This window comes from Galendromus occidentalis, unplaced genomic scaffold (genome assembly GCF_000255335.2).
Source record: "Galendromus occidentalis unplaced genomic scaffold, Mocc_1.1 scf7180000077258, whole genome shotgun sequence".
Taxonomy (NCBI): domain Eukaryota; kingdom Metazoa; phylum Arthropoda; class Arachnida; order Mesostigmata; family Phytoseiidae; genus Galendromus; species Galendromus occidentalis.
In genome coordinates this window covers 152512-172353 of record NW_003805246.1, presented here as the reverse complement: position 1 = coordinate 172353, position 19842 = coordinate 152512, and the positions used below count along the sequence as shown (strand labels likewise).

The window sequence follows — 19842 nt, the reverse complement described above, 5'->3', positions numbered from 1 at the left end:
GGTGTGATATCGAAGCGCTCGATTGCACCGCTGAAGAGCCCGAGACATGCAGAAATCGAGGAGCCTCCGGCGACTCTTCGATATCTGGCAGCAATCCGTCCATTCATCCATCCATCCCACGAGGCTATCCATCCTCGCGTACGGAGGGAAAGACGGGGTATTTACAGCGGCGGTGAGTGGCGTTCGCAAACAAATTTGCATAGGGTTAAATCGTCGGCTGAGCAGGCGCGGACAGTTAGCGGGACAGGCCGCGACGCTGAGCGACATACACCTGTGATAGTTGGCCCTTCTGGTAGAGAAAACGGAGTCCTGCTGACAGCACCTGCGAAGAGCCTGTTAATGCGAGCCGCCAGTTAACTCCGCCATGGAAGGGTTAGAGGTGGGTAGTTCCAGCTAGTTTTCGCTCTTGCACGCACTCGCGACGATGGAAAAACCTATTTGCCCTGGGAGTAGTCGCGACAAGCTGAAGCGAGCCAGCGCCGAGCTTCCCCGAGTCGGGGCGCTGAGGGACCGGACGTATCTACAGTGCAAACTGGCGAACGAGCTACCGGCTCCCCGAGCCCCTTAGATGTCTGGGGATACGAGACAGAGAGCTCCAGGAGTTTCTTGAGGTCGGTACAGAGTCGCCACTAGCCGAGACGGAAACAATAAACTGGGGGAGGATTCCCGATCGGAGGAGTCGAGTTGCAGTCGTCTAACTGCTTCATGCCATGCAGCATGCTCTCAGCTTAACACTATGGACATCATTTATGCAATTTATGTCCGCACAGAAGCAATTTATGTCAACGGTGTATTCGCGAGAAAGACAGGGAGCAGCGTAATCCTTTCGCTAAACATGACCTGCCTAGCTCTGCTAGTCTGCCACCTGACCACCCACTTACAACCCGCTAACCAGGTCGAATTCATTCAGGTGACTCATTCCGTCGTATCCTTTTGCTCAGCGATGTCGATGAGGTGCATCGCACAAGTGAAATATCCGCTATTGTCGTGCTCCGCGCTCTGCCTACTCTGGTGTCCGCGGGTAAAGGGATCGAGGAAGCGAGGGTCGGGGGAAACTAGGAGATCGCGGAAAAAACGATAAATACGTGGAGGAATACTTGATGCCGTTTTCGCGATGCCGCAGTTCGTATGAAAACAAGAGCCGCTCCGTCCGAGTCGAAGAATCGAAACGAAGAATATTCTTTGGATTCTGTTGTTATTTCAACGAAGCATAACATTCAAGGAACCCCGACGACATGATGACTCGCTGGCCGGTCGGTCACCTCTGCTGGTGCAGACGTCGTTGTCCTCGTCATATCTGGACGCTGAGGTTGTGGCCGGCTGGGAGTGGTTTCAGATGCCTCGGGCGACAAGAGTAAACCCGATCCGCGTGTATGTTTTCTCGCAAGTTCTCCCTGAGTATATCTCTCCGCTTGTATGTGTGTGTGTGCATACGCAGCCACAAAGCTTTCGTCTCAATACACAATCGCGACCGCGAACTTCGGGCGGGGTCGCTCGCTTGAGTCGCGGTCCCTCTGCGCCAAGTATAGGGGCCAATTTTGTTAAAACATCCAATTTGAAATTTATGAACAAATTCATTCCCTCTTCGGCAGAACGAGAGCCTTATTCCTCGGGGTCGAACATGCTTTTTGGCGAGACGCTCACCATTGATCTCTCGCAGGAGAGCGAGTCCTGACTACAGCCAGACCGAAAGGAGAATCCTGTGAATCCCGCATGCCCATGAGGAGTCTTCTTCTTCCAACTAATATCTGGGAAGTCTGACAGCAAAAGCGTCGATTTGGACCAAACGAAGTCGTATAAGCTCATCAGATGTCGCTGCCGATCCCTATCGCTGGAAGCAAAACTGAGGAGCTCGTCTCTTCTTAGCAATGAACGGGCACCATCTCCACACCTCCACAGTGATTTATCTACTGCCTCGAGTTTAGCCCGAGCAAACGCTATAAGGCCAGATCGCAGGAGAGTCCGAAGCAACAGCGGCAACAAGAAGGGAAAACAAGAAAAGAAAAAGACAGGGTAGATTCCGCTCAGATGAAACACGCGGCCAGAGAGGGTTAACAATGCAGGCTCAAGACAGCATGTTTGGTTGATCCTTCCTTATCAGCGATTTTTCCCCTCCCGGAGTTACTCGACTCAGTATCACAGTCCCTCGCAGCAGCTGTATTTAAAGGCAGACCTAACGGAGGAGTAATAATTTCTTCTGCAAGATCTGCTCAATCGAGGGTGTCCTCGTTATCCTTCTCCCTCGATCGGAATCGCCGCGAGGATTCGCTGCCCCTGTTAAGCCAGGCCCTTGATCGAGAGCCGACAAGCAACAATGTTTGTTGGTGAATGTCTCCCGCAATTATAGATATGTCTTCGACCTGGAACTCATGACGACTTCGAAAACACTGGAAAGTTTTAGATCATGAATCACGAGTCGAACACTCAATCTGACGGTCCCGTGGAGAGCCGCCACGAGAGCACAGAATAGACCGCCAGGAGTCTAATTGACTTCCATGAGCTACTTTTTGGTAAGAAATTGAATTACTCCCTTCCTAGAGAGCACGGAGGAAATCGAGCGAACGAGCGAAACTCAAAATGTGAGGTAAGCGAATTTGAGAAAATTGGCGGGATTTACAAATCATCGTCAGTGTCGTCGTCCAATCAAAGACGAACTCCGAAATTGGCACAGCTGCCACAACTGTGTATTACCAGAGACAGCGGGACTCCGAAGGGGTACGCGTAACCCGGACGAGACATGGAATGAGGGAGGAGAAGCCCAAGACATGGAGACACGCACGCACACAGGTGTAACGATATAAAAAAACGTGGACATTGAGACACGAACCGACAGGAGCTCCAAGAGATGAACTGGGAGCGACTCGGAACTGATGTTTCATGTTTTTTACGAATGTTTTTGCTACTCCGAGCTGTGGGACATCCAGTAGTGTTTGGACAGTGACGCTCCTAGATTAGACCGTGGATTAAGAACATAAGAGAACAAGTGAGGGCACATGTGGGCGTTCTGCATGTATGTAGTATGTACATATGTGTGTCATGGATTTTTTCCTCGGAGGAGACAGCGGCTTGGCGGAACGGTTGAAATATCGAGTTTAGGTATTGGCAACTAGCGAATACCGAGTCGTGGAAAGTCGTTCCGGGGAGGGATTCATGGGAGACACACTGAATACCGCATTCTATCCTATTTTGGTCTGCGACCGGTCAAACTTATCCGTAGCCGCAGAATAGATAAAGGGTCAGAGGCCACGCCCGTTTGGTACCGAATCGAGACGAATGAGGTCGGCAATATCTTCTGATGTCGTCGCTCTGTTGCCGCTGATACCTGTGCGTCGCCTTACATCGATCGACACAGAGATAAGCTGAGAGCAATGCCACCCAAACCGAGGAAGGGTAGAGCCTTAATATTCGACACTGTCACACACAGGCGATGATATGGCTAGCGGAGCTCTGGATCCGAATCGATGTCATGGCCGTCAACACTAGTTAAGCATGTCCCTATTCTCCCCCGACTTCCTCGTCCACCAAAAGCATGGGCTTTCCCTTGAGCGGAGCGGGAAGGGAGAAGAGGTATGCGCATTCAAACGACCCCTCGCCGGCTGCCGGAATTTTTTCCCTCGAAGAAAGGCGTGTGGTCAGATAATCTCAATGAGAAACACCCAAAATCACCAACGCGTTGTTTACTTTGAAAATTCGCGCGATATCTTTGAAATCAACTCTGCGTCAGACTTAGCGGCTGAGCTTACTGTTCGTGACAGTTCACATTTTTCCTGGACGGAACTCTTTCTCGGAGAAAGATTCAAGTCGCTAGCCGGGTGTCTGATCCCTTCTGCACGAGCCTCGCATAACCGCCCGGTATCACCGCGTCTCATGGTAGGGCCGTGGTCAATCGTCTCAACGCCATTCATGCAATGGGAGGGTAAATCAAAACCGACGATAGAGTTGAGCATCTAACTTGAGGCGAGGTAGGTGAAAAATGAGGCTGATGAGTCTCACAAGACAGAATATGAATCACATCATTCATTCAAAGTTTCACTCATTGTCATTTCCATAATTTCATTGAGGAGATAGGAGATCGTACTTGGAACCATAGCTTGGGAAAAGTTCTTCCACCCGTCTTGGAGGAATGCTGTGGATGTTCATGTCGATCAAGATGGCCTCTCGGACAGGTTGATAGTGATCGAGGGTTTCTCAGCTTCGAATTTCTTGCATTTCACGCCAGCAGTATCGAAGAGGAAGGCCGCAGCAACGTAAATCGGATCTTGCGGCTTCTTGTGATGGAGGTACACAACACGCTTGATCCGCGATTGGATGATAAGCTTCGCACACTCATTACATGGAAAATGAGTTGTGTACATAGTGCTCCCAGAGATGTCGTGAGTATTCTTATTCATGATGGCGTTCATCTCGGCGTGGCAAACTGGAAATTACGGTCTGAATAGAGTACGAATATATACGGAGACGACTCTAGAATTGAGAGTGAGCGCTTCCATTACGTCCCGCGATTTTCCATCATCAGACGCGAAGAATTTCCTTGTTCAGGAGGAAAACTTCGCGGGACGAGCACTCACGACTCGGCAAAATGAATGTACCTCCGAAAAATCTCGGGAGAGATCTTCGCGGGGCCAGTCTGAGAGCAAGCGCTAATGCTCCATCCCGGCAATTCTTATTGACGATAGTCATCTAATTCGACCTACACAGTGCTGAGGACTCACCGAACCCATATTTGGTCTCAGAGAGATCGCTGCCCATTTTACCCCATGGCATGATATCGTCATGGCAGCCGATCGGCATCCCGTTGTAACCGAGACCGACAACTTTGAATTCCGCCGTGATGATGGCGGCTCCTACCTGAGAATGGCGTTGAGGAGAGAATTCAGATAATGATTCCCAAGAATGGAATTTTTCCGGATGCCGTATCGACCCATCAATGTTGGGAACTCACCTGAGTGTTGGGATCTTTGCTCCTCATCGCGGAGATACTCGCCAGAGACATAAAGTAGTCTTCCCATCTGAGGAAATCGTCCCGTTTTCTCTCCGGAACCTCCTTCACATGCTCTGCCATCGTGCGGCAGAGAAGACTTTTTTGAAAACGTGAAACGAGTCGACCGGCATACGTCAAGGGTTTAGATAACTGGAGAAGAGTTCGCTGTTCAGGATGTGAAATCCGAAGCGCCTCGTTGCTCAGCGTCAATGAGTCGAGAGACACCGAATCAATCCTCGATCAGGATATCTCGGCTCACTCGGAGGCACGTTCTCTGGAGAACATCGAAATCATCCGGGAGAGCTCACGTTGCGTAGAGCGAGTCGAACTCACCGTGGTTGCGGCAAACCCACGACCGGAGTGCTCCGTCCGATGCCTCCTCTTCCACGAGCAGCGAAGGCTGCTCAACTCACTGTGTTGCGACTGCGCGATCCATGTCGTTCGATTCCGGCAGAGCGTTGAGAGAGAGCACGACTTGTACATTCAGAAAATAGTGTTCTCACGGATCATTCGACGGATGGTGATTCTGTCGAAAACATGGCGGCGAGACTTGACGTTTCCGAGCGCGAGAAAGAAAGGGGAAAACGGAGATTCGACCGGCGCGCCGCGCCGATTGCGGATTCGATGATCTGCTCAAGCTCTGGGGCTTCCACCGCTCATGTCGGAGTTTCTCCATGGACTTTCTCGGAGAGATGCTGCGCCCGTCGCCCTTCTTCCGGAAGCACAGCAGCCATCGATCCCTCCCTGATTGCTGGGTTCTTATTGCTTGTGTGCATTCGACCTTTTTTCCTCACAATCCAAGGATATCCGAGAGACAGGTCGCAGGCGACTGCGCGCGAAATTCGAGTTATTCGAATGGAAATCCTCGTAAGCCGGGGAAATTTCCGGAGAATCGGGACTGATGATGTGCGCCTCAGCGGCAAGATGACTTTCCCTCCAACGGAGCTACGCAACCGAAAACCCCGCGTCCTCCGTGAAGCGGGATTCAATTGCGCCGAATTTTTCCAGGTTTCGACTCCACGCGGATTTTCATGCAGAACAAAATCCTTTCCAACGGAGCAACACTGTGGAAGGCAACACATTTCGCTGCCAATCATCGATGTTTCCATCGTGCCGGGTGAATTTATTACTCGCAGATCGAGCCATCTTGTTCAGTCATGAGATTCTAGGACACCGCGTCGTGCCAGTGTAAGACGAGACGTCCTGGAATCTCTCGAATCATGTGCATAACATGCTCCCGAATGGCTGGGCGAGGTTGCCCCACGAAAAAGATTCGCTTTCTGTATTTCATACCGATCATCGATAGATAGATGATCGATCGCGCGGTCTCTAGTAAGTTCCTTACCGTTCCCGTTCTTCGTTCCCCTAATTTCTATGCAGATGGTTCCATTTGACGAAATAATGCGCCGCGCCCGTACCTCTACAGAAAGCAGAAGGTGAGGGTCTCCCACCGAGATTGACCATCGCTTCCGGGAGCTTAGGGAATCCATTGCGCCTTCCCCATACCTGGATTGGAATTTCCCGCATCCTCCGATATCCGCAGAGCTACGCATTCCTCTCCCTGGAATGCTCTAGGATCACAGCCTCTCCCACTAGATATTCTCACCTCTCCCAAGAGCACGCCACCTTATCTCACGACTTGATCCACTTGTTCCAATATTTGGTGTTGAGGAGAGGAGACGATACTAGCGAACTAGGCCGCCGTTGTGAAGTACGTGCACACTACACAAGTTCGAGAAAATGGAAAAGCGGTGCACCGAAAATGATAAACGGTTCCTCAGACAAGCTTGGAAATCGAAGGAGGACACCGACGGATTGAGCCAGGTTGAGTTTCGCAGTTTCCAGGTTCGCGATGTGCGCACCAGCATTCCGGCCCACAACGTCGTGCTGATATGTGCGAAGAATGACGACGGGCTACCTGGATCTCCATCATGTCATTTCCCTCGATACTACAATAGACCTATTTATCTTCCCCCAGGTTGCGGCTTTGGTCGTGAACCCAGAGAATAGAGTTGTCGGTGAAGGCCTGAGTAAGTGGCCGCCGGGCAAACACTGGATCGGGAAAGAAGAGTACAATGATTTCGGTGAGACGATGGAGAATCGCGAGTAGATGTGAACCGAGTCTATGTGCGTTCTGAATTTCGAATTGCTGATTGACACGGAATTCTCGTGTTCTACAGTTGATCAGGCTGAGATCGATGCCATCGACCAGCGGGATTTTCCGGGCTGCACCCTATACACGACGCGCTGTCCGAATGAGGAGTCCGCGAGGCACATCGTCAGAACGCGGCTCGACCGCGTGCTTTACGTCGAAGAGAACCACCTGTTCAAGTCCGGACTCCCTCTCTTGGAGTCTGCGAAGGTTGAAGTCGTCAGAGTACCGAATTTGCTTCCCGAGGTTCCCTGACTAGGAATATCAATAGCTCCGAATTTTCGAGGAGAATAGAAATCTCGCGGAGCTTGATCCAAGGTGCGCTGACATTAACACCTCCTTCCGTTCTCTTTCACTGAAATTCTACCTGCGAGCGAGAGCTCTACTCGGTTATCCATTCTCATAACTCCACAAGATTCTCAGCTTCCATGCGCGTTCACTCTGTAGACAGGAATTCGCAAGAATGTTCCTCTTTGCATATCTAACCCTTTTTGTCCTGCAGAGATTCGCGAGCTCTGTGTAGTGTAACAATTCTATGAAGGGTACATCCGGAGAGAATCATCCGATGCGATCGGTGTCCATGCCCGAAGATCTGTATCTCTCGATGTATCTCGGGTACCTCACCCTAGATCTCAGAATCGGTCATCCAGAAAACCATGCCTCTCCAGAACGGAGGAGCACCGATCACTCATTCTTTCCGGGATCGACCCGCGCGGTCCCGCATTACATTGCATTCCCAAGCCGGAATCAGCTGGTCGAGAACGTAATGGCGTGTAGATGACCGAGATTTGGACGGAAGAATTCACAAAGGCATCTAGAGACCTTTGATCGACTCCATGTAGTTGTTTTATCCATGATCGATAAGTCAGAGAGCTTTGTGCTGAGGCTTGTCAGAGACGGGCATTCAGACCCTGAAAAGAGTACGAGAGGGATTTTAAGGGCGACGAGCCCTGTCGTTAATTTATCCGCTTCCCATTAGGAATCGAGGAGGCTTCGGCTGGGAGTCAAATTCGGTTACTGAAGCAGCTCTGAGTACCTATACCGATATTTCCGGGACAGCGGAGAAATTGATAACGGATCGGTTGATCGTTCGGCACATTGTGGGAGCAGAATAGCAAGAATCAATATGCGAAAGGAATCGAATCTTCTTTCTCTAGAATAAAAAATTACTCAAACATTAGGAGCTGCGTGGGATGCTTTGACACAGGAATTCCGTTAAGCGGTTCCATTCGCTTTTAGCAACTCGGCTGCATCGAGTTACTTGTTAGAGCAGGTGGTCAAGTGGCTTATCACGGGCCCTCCATTGTCAGCCAAACTATCAAAAACCAGCGATTCCAAACACCGAACACCATGTGCTGGCCGCCGCTGCCGGTGTGAGTTGCTCGCGGAAAGGCGAGCCGGGAGCTCTCTGCTCGAGAGCGGCACGAGGGTGCGCGAGTCCGGTGTTAGACTCTGTGACCGACGAGTGTGTGACTCAACTTTCTCTCCACAATCGAGAAAAGGTGATCACACTCTCGACACACCAGTAGCGGCCGCGGAAAGATGTCGAGAGTCTCGAATCCTTTTCATTCGTGTGAGTCACCCGCACGTTTTCGCCATAAAGCCGAGACATGTCCATGTAATGGCGGCAAAATTTGATTTGCCCCTCTTCTTGTTTTCTCTGTTTTACAACCCGGCGGAGAGCTGTTGAAGACTCCAGACGATTGTTGCCTATTATTTGCGCCGTCGCCGTCATTGGGTTCCGAGGAGTCTTACTCGATACCTAAGCAAATGCTTCCCCGGTCCCGGACTCGCTACACCTAAGAGATAGCCAATCAATTCACTTGGTTTGATTCGATTACGACGAACTGGGAGTTACTTTGCTTCCTGCGTAGGCTGGGGTCAAGAGCTACGGTGCGCAGGTATATCGAGATTCACGCGGCGAAAAATCAAGCTTTAGCCTTGCATTTAGGCCTCTCGACCTCATGTGAAGCAGATAATTCACGGAAAGCCCGCGGAGGAACAATTCGGATCGGATCATAATTTCTTGTGGAGTCCGCTGCAGGCTGAATCGAGAGCGTTTGCGGTTTGTGTTGGATCGACGCCATAGGCTCGACCAGGAATGCTCCCATTCAGACGATATCGGTTCTTCCCCGGGTCGCTGTCAGAGGTTCACGAAAGATTTTATTGGCCTCAATAAAAGTGATTTTGCTTTTCATCGTCGCAATGTTCCCACTGTGTCGTGTGAATGAGAACATCCAGCTTGTCGACGTGGTGCCGAGAGACTGACAATGTCCCCTTGACCAGCTCAACAGGTCATCGACCGCGGCGCGGCGTCGACGAGAATAGTTTGGAGCTACTGCATCGCTCCACAGCGCCGGATGATAAGTTCGGGGAGAAATTCTCGGCCTTTCCGAGAAGGGAGCCTCTCCGAGCTCGCGGGGACAATTTCCAGGATACGTGAGGGTCCGACATCGGAGATGATAAGAAAACGTCTTGTGCCGAGCCATTCCGCATATATCATGCTGCATGGGGTCATGGTCATGATAATTCTTCCCGCTGCGATGATGGGGATTCGCTGAGGGGAAGCATTGTGAGACGAGGTTGAGGAACTCTCCGGGGAATATCCACGAACTTCGCGGGTTCGCAGGCAACGTTCGTCAAAAGGAAGAAACGGTCACGGATAAGCCTGGCCTCAAAGGTGCATGCCAATGCTTCAGTGCTTGTCAATACGGACCCCGCTGAAGACGTCTGGTATTGAAACGCCTAGAGTGCGCGATCGGATTCTGTTCCTGTCTCTGACAGTTCCGAGGTATCGCAGACTTATATGGAGTGAATGAATATTTGTCTTCGGATCATGCGGGAGTCCACTGCGTTCCACGTTGTTGCATGTGAGTCATTGCTGTGAGTGCAGTAGCAAAAGGAAAACATTAGATGCGCATTCCGCGCAACGGGACTCCGCCGGCAGCATCAGAGAATTGAATGCCGCTCTCATAAAGCGTTCCGGAAGCGGGGGTGGGCGGAAGCCGAAACGAATTTAAATGGCCATCTCAGCTGTGCCTCGGTCTGGTCCGCAAAAAAGCAGCAGTTTATCGATTGCGAAAGATGAATGTGCTGGACATCGGTCACTTAATTTATGACTTTATGACCATCCGAGGTGGCTGCCGCCTCAGCTACTGCCACCATTAAAGACACAACCACCACTTGATGGCAAATGGAATATTCTGAGAGGGCTTGAGCGATCTTTCGAGTCCCACGAGCTCAGTTTTCTTCAATTGTCCGACTCTGTACTCAGGTTTTGATTTTCGGACGAAGCTTCTCGTTATGATTGAACTCTATTCTGGGGAATCGCTGCGGAGCCCTTTTGAGAACGGTTTGAGCGATGTCGATGAAGTCATGAGCCTCCTCGTCCGACGCATCCACGATTAGTTAGCGGAAGGGTTGAGAGCTGGCGAATAGGAAAAAAGAGGAATTTCCCACAGTGATCCACCACTTTCGTCCCGCTCATCAGGTCTGTTCTCATCACTAGACAATAGCTTGTCGAAGACCTGGAGTCGTTTTCAATCTTTTGTCCTAGCGCTCAACCCGCTGCCATTCGATATCCGGAGATCAGCGGTGAAAAGATGCCCGGGAGATCAGAAAGGACAACAACAAGCGTGCGGGAGAGAGGTAAAAAACAACAATATCAACAACAATAGCATCCGACACGCGTGCGTCTCCGCTAACCATAATATGATCCGGTTTCGCAGGCCATCAGGGCATTAAAGAGAGGATGTAGTGACTTAAGCGCATTGCCTTTTTAGCCAGCCAGTGTTAGGCAGCATCGGAGTGGGGGAACCACGACGAAACTGGAGTTCTCGGACGTGACTCCGACTCGTTCCACGTTTGTGATCGAAACAACAAAAGCTCCTCGGTTAGATTAGGTTACAAATCGTAACAAGAAACGCCGCGATTCGATCGCCCATCGGAAATTGGATTTATTTTCTCCGAAAACGGCCACGCTTGTTCTGAGGCTCTTGATTGAAGAAATCTTGCGATTCAACCACGATTCGAATCACTAACGGGAGCCCACAGAGTCACGGACCAGGGTTCAGAACGCTCAAGCGTGGACATGTGGAGGATTCGCGACGATTCCCGCATACCATCTCTAGATCGCGGCGATCAGAATCAGGGAATTCTCGCTCATTTTGGAGAGCGAAAATTCTGTGGACACTCATTCAGTAAGATAGAAAGTTTCTCTCATCGGAAACACCGCTGTTTCAGAGCACGATTTAATTGATTCACGTAGGATCTGATCAAAGAATGGAACGAATGATGGGAAACAACGCACGGAAGCGTTTGGAGCCTGTTGTATGAGCTTGATGGACCGAGAAACTCGAGCGATGTAGGTGAGATCTCGAGTCTGATAATTTTCTGATTGCCTATCGGCGATTTCCGAGCATCGGCCGTCGCCTTGGATCCCGAAAAAAAAACCTCAACGACCACACACTTCCGACATCTGTCACTCAGCTACGCGGAGCGGAATCGGCGAAAGTAGTCACAGAATCAGCGAAAGCTCAATGAAGAAACAACAATGGAAAAAAAGTTCTGTCCCTTGACCAGTGATGCGCGAAAATCGACCGGCCAGCGGTCAACTCAAGTGCTCAACGGCTTGTCGATAATCCTTTCACTAAAGTCTCCGGCTGAAGTCAAGAGCAGACCCCACTCAAACCACCGTGAGATCTCATGGCGCCGAACCCCTTTCTCCGCTCGGATTTCGCCGTTGTTTCCGATGGAATAAACAAGAAGCCCAAATAAAAACACTAAACAAGGCCACAAACACCAGAGCCATTATAAGCGGTGGAATAGATATACTTTCCCACAGGTCGAGAATCGTAAGCGTTAGTCGTATCGTTAATACAGTCGTTAACAAGTTGATGGACACGCCTTTTCTTCCTATGCAAATCTTCTTTTGAAAGGGTTTCCGAACAACGTTTACACCAGCAAGCAACATATTACGCTCGAATGAACAATTCAGCATCTGGTCCTGCTGAGTCCGAGAGGAACGGCCGAGAGTCTGATCTTTGATTTCGACGCAATCAAGCACTACGGGGATCCATGCATGATGAGCCAACCGATCGAGAGCGTCCGAAGAGAAGATACAAGGGGTACGAACACAAACCCTCGCTATTACTCAAGTCCCCGAGTCAGATAGAGCGGCTGTCCGACGCGGAACAGAGGTCATGGCTTCGTACAACTTTTCCCGACGGCATTCCACTCCCAGTCTGGTGGAATCGCCTCCAAATCCAGACCAAAAATTCGATCTGTTTCCGATTATGTATTTCAATTCTGGAGTCGATGGCGAACATCGTACGCTGCAGATTAGGGAATTGTTCCCTTCTTGCGGAGGTTGCTTGAGGCTCTGCTGAAACTATCGTCTGAGACTCTGCCGGCTTAATGATCTCGAAACAAGCGAAGAAGTCGGACTTGGGAAGCTCAGTCGTGAGTCCGGCCGGCTACGATGGAAGATTCGACAATGCGAGTGAGATATGCCGCAGCAAGATGGCAGTCGGATTAGACGGTTGGCCACCAATCTCGTAACGAACTCTGCGCGAGCTTTAATACCGCCCGAGTTGGCCGACTGCCGCCACCACCGCCGCTCAGGAGAGGAGCCACGAAGAAGGAAGACTTTATCTAATCTTGGCTCTGTCTTCTCGCAGCAAATCCTGCACTTAGAGTCCACTTACCCAGCAGCCCCACGGGAAGGATTTGAGCCCAGAGCCAGCCAAGGATGGACGCTGTAAACAAATAAACACTTCGTTGTACGAATTCAGGACAACGCGTCCTGTCGACCGGAAGATCACACCTATGCATTCGATTCACAGCTTAGTGATCGCGAAACAATGTATCGCTCCGTATCCTTGTGCATCGCTCACAACGCCGCGCCGCTGGGATCTGTCGCTGCACCCGTTCGTCAAAGCGTTCTTCCGCCGAACAAGACGAGCCGACGTCTTAGAACAAAGCCCTGATTGAATGAGCATGCTAATCGTATGCGACATATCATTATCACAAAGACGCCTAGTCGGGAATAGATGCGTCCAGCTGATGGTTCACCCTATGATGCTGACAGTCGACCGGAGGGAACGAGTCCGTGTTCTTGCTCATGATGATAAGATTTTTTCAAAACATGTCGCAGTGGCAGACAATGATGTACCGTAGTACCGTATCTTCCGGAGTACCTACATATTCTTTGACGAGAGGAGAAGACCGATAAGTCGGTGACTCTTATTAGCGTATCAATGAGCGAGAAATTGTGATTCGAACAAGGTATAGGAGTCGTAGGCATGGGAAAGTTTAGAGATGACTTGTCGGAGAGGAGCATCAAAAAGTATTTCTCAAGGGTATATCTAGATATCGCATCGGTATCCGCTCTCTCACACTCACACACGTATAACTCCACCCTCGACAAAATTTTAAACAAACCCCCGAGCATCCAAAGCTCGAAAAGGAGCACTTAACCGCTCGAGAAGGAGTCGAGTTGGTCGTCTCTTAGCTGGGCACTTCCTTTCGACCTCCGAAAGACGGTTTCCTCACTGCATTCCGACATAGCAGCCGGTCGGCCACTACGCGATGGCGTGGAGCTTCTCACAGCTGACCCTAGAGCCGAAGGGATTCACTGATTTGGTGCATATCGAGAGCATCGATGAGCCGTCAAAGGGTGGAATCGAGCTCAAGAGCTCTGCGCAGAACCTCTCCAAGTAGTCCCTGAAGAGTTGATGTCCCTGCGGTGGTGCCAGGGCTCACCATGTCCCCAAACCTCGAGCAGTTCCCACACACGCCGGGATCGTTTAGTATCTATCTATGTCTATCTGTATGTATGTACGATATTCTCTGTTGTTCGTCCTGTGTGAGTGTCTGTCCCGTGTGGGTCCGACCGGCCGTCCCTATCAATTTCCACTTTGAACTTTTTGATGCTGTTGCCGGTGCTACTCGAATGAGATTCAAATAAACCGCGCGGCAAGCGAGCAAATGAGCCGCGACCGACGACCAACTCGAGTCGCGACTTCCGAGCCTCTTCATTTTAAAGCGTGGAAAGCGGGGCGGCCGCCCGTCGCAAATCTAATTTAAATGCACTAATGTGCTAAAAGCAGGGAGAATCATGATAAATGAGGTATCACACTGAGTGTGTGAATTTTAGATTTGCTATTTTTAAATTGATTACCACCAAAACTGTACTGACTCCGCTGGTGTCAGCCATGCAAGAGAAGAAGACCACCGAGTCAAAGAAGTCCATCGACCGGTCCTTCTCCTCGACGAGGAAACTGCTCGCTCTGCGCTCTACAGCGACGAGGCCGACAGCTCGACGCGAGATAGACTAAACGAGCTTCCCACAGAGAAAGTGCCACTCCGTTTAAATGTCGCCCCCACAACATTGATTGGATGAGACAACGTTGGGTGAATTTTGAATCTGAGAGAATCCTTTAAAATTCACGAGGGGGCGGTCACTTGTGGCGGTGCCCGACTCGCTAACGGGAGCTCCCAGCGCTGGGAACCTGACTAAACCCCCGAAACAACAACAACCCGAATCAGCAGCAGCTCGTTCGCATGTTCCCTGACTTCGCTTTTCGGAGTCCGCCGCGAAAATTCAACGATGTCTCCACAACGACCGTCGCGGCCGCCCCTGATGGGCGAAGTTTTGTCTCTGTAGTTTTCTGCGTTCAAGCCTCACTCAAAACAATGAGATTACTTGCCGCATCTTTCCAGCGATTCCCGAACCGACCAACAGGATTACAAGACCGATCAGACTTCACTCGTGTCAGGACCACTTGCACGATTGTGCGACGTCTATGTGTGTACAAATGGACGCCCACCCTATCGCAGCTACGAAAGTGTTGTATGCAAATGTCGCTGTTACCCCATCAACGACTCACACTGCTCATATCACAGAACATATGTAACTCGGTTCTCAGCTCCTCGACTCATTACCCTTTCTCTTCGCTTTTTTTTCCTTGTCGTTCATCTTCTCTCCGATTCCGTCATCGATCACCTCTGGTATGGGCTCCCTTGCGAAAAAAGTGTATGCTTCCGGTTCCGGCCCTGGAGCTTCAACTCCGACCGGTGCTCTCCTTCAGTCTAAATGGCCGGCCAAGCGGGCTGGCCTGTAATGTCAGCACGTGCGGCTCGATTATGCAAGTTTAATGGGAAGTCGCTGAGATCGGCCAGCGGCACTTAGACCCAATGATAACAACGGAGACCCGTCTCTGCGAACAAACGCACGGAGATCTACTCGAGCTCACGGTGCGGTGGCTCGTTCGCTCGCTCACTCACTCAGCCACTCAGTCCGAGGAAGTCGCGCAAACACACACTCACAACTGGTTTGGTGATGAAGTTTTGATTTCAAACCCCACGCTCTGCAGCGAAGATGGATGTGATGTTCACCACTATCGCCTCGCTAGCTGTCCTTGTTCTTCTCCTTCGTCTCTGACACCAGATGGACACTTGTGGGTGTTCGTTCGAGAAAGTTCGTTGAGCGCCGTTCTACAATGACCAGCCTCGTTAATATCAGACAATGAGAAGGAATTCTGTGTTGGGATTAAATATGCAGTTAGCCGAGGTCTAGCTCCCTACCGAGCGCCGTTGTACCGTTGGCTTGGGCAGCATCGTCAAGCTACAAGTCAAACTTTCTGCGAACAGGATATCGACTCGATGGCTACGGAAGTGGCCAGATATCCATTCCGAGCTCCGAAAACGTCTCTGTCCATCGATGCCTACTCGCTCTCTTCGGGGGTGACTAGCACTGATTACGACGAAGCAAACCAAAGCTAAATCTTCGCCGGATTCCCTCTCGACCAACCGCAGCAAGGCATCGGTGGTCATCTACTTGAATAGCCATCCTTCAATGGATATTTTCCGGTGGACTTAGCTTAATAACATTCCTAACCAAACACAATCGGCACAACCGGTTCCTCAACGAGAGGACCCTTCAAATGTTTACCTCTCTCCTTGACCAACGTAGACAGCAGCAACCTGCTGCCATAATCATATTTGAGTAGGCTGCTACTACTTCTACTACCACGGGTGCCATACTTACATCCAGACGTACAACATACAAATATATACGCACATACATACACGGACAAGTCCTAGACGGGAGGGGTTAGAGATTTCGAGTGAGGAATTTGAGGGAGAAAGCCTCGCTCAAGTGGACAAGGCGTGCACCGAGCGACAAGGCCACTTTTGCCTCTCAAGTAGAATCGCTCCGCAGTCTGCTGGCCAGGTAAGGGTCGCGGAGATGGATAGCTTGCGCGCCGAGACTCGATTGGGGAACTGAAGTCCAAGAGACAAAGTCGGGGACAGCAAGCTTGTATGCAAATGACTGTTTGTTTACTTGAATTTTTCGCACTTGAAGCCAAATCGAATATTTTTCCTAAATCCTCCTCGGCCAGGGACTCCTCAAAGTCTAGGAACGCGTGGGGAAGTGCGCGCGAAATCCAGTTGGATTTTCCTCCGATGGATTTGAGCCTCAAGTCGATGAATAGACAGACGGACGGACAGACAGGTGTCCGAGCTCTGGGCTTATATGTGGGATGAGGCAGACCTCCAGCCGATAAGTAGCCTGATGACTGGCCAGACGGCCGCATGGCTCGGTCACACCCTGAGGATCTTCTTAACTGGAGAAATACTTGAGTGCGCACTGTGCGAGCGTGTCATCAGTCGGTGCAATCAGCTCTCCGAATCCTGTTATGTCCACTATTTCTTTCACTTCTTCTCTGTCAGGTCGCAACGGCTCGCCGCCGGGTAGCAATACCTCACCGGCTTAGGACTGGCTTGCTTGCCTCTTGTCGAATTTCATGGTTCTGCCGAGCAGGGTGTGAGCCCCCAGCTAATTCCGACTGACGAAATGGCGGGAATCCTTCCGCCGAATTTTCGGGGAGAAATATACCGGAATACACCGGGAGATCCCGAATCGAGCGAGGTATGTAGAATGGGATTCCGGCAAGCGGATGATTCGAGCTCACGGCTGAACTGCCTCCGAGCCCAATATCAGAACGATTGGCATCGCCCGCATCCCCTCGACCGACGAATGAAGGAGTGTGGCGAATCTTGATCTATCGTCCACGAGTGGCGCAATATTCAGTGGTGGCGGTAACATTCGTTGTCAGCAGCCATGGCAAACGATGCCGCGATCAACTAGTATCTCGATCGCTAGATACTCGTTAGACACTATACGCGCACACACATAAACTCGATACTGTCCCCCCTCCCTTCCACCTGCGCGTTTGTTTGTGACTGTACACCCACCCGCCCCTTTTATCTTATCTAACCGCTTGTGGCGGCAAACACCGCCCGTCCACTATCAGTTGTATATCTTTTGTCGTGGCCACTAAGCAAAGCAGCCACGAACAATGCCATTTGGATGCGGGTTCGGTCTCGCAGGTGCGCTCGCTTGCCGCCTAGGTGGGTGCTGGGTCGGTGGGTTGCTTGAATGAAGGGTTGCAAGACTGGCTGGTAGGAGGGTCAGATTGTGGAGATGACGATTGAAATCCGACGATGATAGATGCCGAAAAGGGTGGAGACATCAATTGATTTGTACACATCTGGGTGTGTGTCCCCTCGTTGTGTGTCCGCCCGTGTGTTGCGCTTACATGGAACAGAGATTGCCGAGATCACAGCCCAGTCTGTCGTCGACGACACAGACGCGCTCAATAAAAGGCTAATCGAAATTTGTTGGCAAAGATCTCGGTCACGCACCTCTGAAGATCAAGTATGACAAGCACAGGGATGGGGACCCGCCTCCGCCAATTCTTTGTCCGTTTTGCGAACAATTTTCAGTCCGTTTCCGACAAATTAGGTACTGCGTGGACAAGTTCAATGGGTGGACCATAGGAATTGACAGAAATCCACCGCAGGTGAAGTCGATATATGTACGGAACCGCTCTTAAATCAATGAATCTGTCGCATCTGAAGCTTCCTGCTGAAAATGCTTTAAATCAACGCTCTCGAATGCAGACGCTCGGCTCACCTCCGAGGGTCTACCAGCCAGCCCATGTAAATGTTGTGCAAATTTTCTACTCGTGGAGCTCTGTCTCTTCTGGACTCATCGATTTGATTTTTTTTATGAGCCTCTTCGTCACTTGATGAACGCCTTTTGTGCATGGAGGAAAAAGGCCAAGAATATCACCACCTCCACCGAGTCAATCAAGCTCGGCATCTGCGAGTTTTACGCCTTTGAAACAAACTTTTTTTACTATTCCCTCCGATAGTCGTCCTTCACCTCGAGGAATCGCATAAATCATCAAATGATCTCCGGACCAATCAATGTGGACTCTGACTTGATCGGGAGAGATGCTCAACTCGCAAGTTGCAAGAGCGCGGAAGATTACGAGAGACTGTGAAGAAGAAGAAGGACAAAGTAGAGAGGAGGAGTTCGCATGCATGCTGGCGTCGACATAAAATCCTACCTCCCTCCACCTGGAGCTAAAAAAAAGAGGAAAGAACCGTTAACCCTTGAAAGATGAGGAATTCTTCTCTTTCGAACAGTCGACGACACCAAAGACCTCCTGTCAACTTTGTCGAAGGTGCCGCGTTGTCACCTCGGTAGCGGCGTCAGCGGCGGCTCGAGATCTTAGCGGATATTTCCGCGTTTCTAGATGTCGTAAAGCTTTTCTTTACGAGCAGCGAAGCCTCCTAATTTTATGGGCATCTTGTTTTTACTGCAATGTCTTGCAGGGAGGCTGCCTGCTCCACTGGACGCCGCCGCGCCGTTGCCGCTATCGTTGCCAGCGTTGAAGTCTCGCGTGATCTCTTGATCTGATGATTGCATTAAAGTCGGTTTTAAAGCCACTCACCGGTGCGATACACTAGATATGCAAGGAGTAATCCGTACTATAAACAGAAAAAAGTTGTAAACGCTCCGTGTGAACCATCTCCACACAAAGCGGCGGCAGCGTCTTGAAGTGTGGCCTTTAAAGAGTTTCCCGTCCTGTGCAAACAAACTTAGCCAGAGGATCTATCGGACTCCGACGCCTTTTCCGAATTCCAACTCTCTGTCCGAGGGAACTGGTCCCGTGACGCTGGATCCGATCCGAATGAGAGAATGAGGGTGCTCACTCCCGGCGGACACCCTCGGGGAGTTCCCTCGAGTATCAGCCGCGGCAGGTCTTCTCGACCATAGTTTCGCGGAAACCGGAAGCCTCCAGCATGAACTAGTGATTCTGGTCGGGCTCGGGGAAAGTTCGCAAATCTCTCAGAGCTCGCAACCCCGTCACGCAGCGTTTGCCACAAAGTATCTGGAGACTTCTTAGTAATCAGTTCGAGCGAACGGGTGTAGGATAAGGCCGGGAGAATTAAACCTTCGGATCTGATGCATCAAATAAAGATAGACGTTCGAAGAATGACTGAACTTAACCTTGAATGAGAGTCGCTCGTTAAAAGGCGGCCGGCGACTATTAAAACGCTTCGAGCCGGGTGACGAGCGGATTCATTAACTCAGGATTCAATCAAGCTTTTAAAACACCCCCTCAGACTCTTCTTCCTCCTGCTTTCCGTCGACAATAACCCCTCCGCACCCCCTCGGCCTCCTCGTAGAAATCTGAAAGGGTTTCAACACAGAGTTTTAACACGCGACTGTGGTGAAAGCCAATTTTATTTATTGACCAACGAAAACTTTCACCTTGAAGCTCCAGCGCTATTAGTGAAACAATCTCTCAGCACACCCTCCCTGCCGCCACCGCCTCCTCTTCCACGTCCC

The 19842-nt window shown here is 50.7% G+C and overlaps 2 protein-coding genes across 3 annotated transcripts; one reads left to right on the top strand and one right to left on the bottom strand.

Moving 5' to 3' along the window:
* Positions 1-3993: 3993 nt before the first annotated feature.
* On the bottom strand, positions 3994-5386 carry LOC100897629 (deoxycytidylate deaminase). The gene is made up of 4 exons (XM_018639013.1): positions 5315-5386; positions 4943-5131; positions 4713-4848; positions 3994-4417 (listed from the first exon to the last, which is right to left on the bottom strand). The coding sequence occupies exons 2-4, from the start codon at positions 5060-5062 to the stop codon at positions 4146-4148; spliced, it is 528 nt and encodes a 175-aa protein (XP_018494529.1). The 5' UTR covers positions 5063-5131; positions 5315-5386; the 3' UTR covers positions 3994-4145.
* A 1241-nt stretch (positions 5387-6627) lies between these two features.
* Positions 6628-7494, top strand: LOC100897776 (uncharacterized). Of its 2 annotated transcripts, none has more exons than XM_003742029.1 (3): positions 6628-6826; positions 6960-7065; positions 7162-7494. In XM_003742029.1, exons 1-3 carry the CDS (start codon positions 6722-6724, stop codon positions 7386-7388), a joined length of 438 nt encoding a protein of 145 aa, XP_003742077.1. In that variant the 5' UTR covers positions 6628-6721; the 3' UTR covers positions 7389-7494. The 2 variants fall into 2 exon arrangements, with proteins under 2 accessions (XP_003742077.1, XP_003742078.1); XM_003742030.1 differs by having other exon boundaries at positions 6641-6805.
* The last annotated feature ends 12348 nt before the right edge of the window (positions 7495-19842 follow it).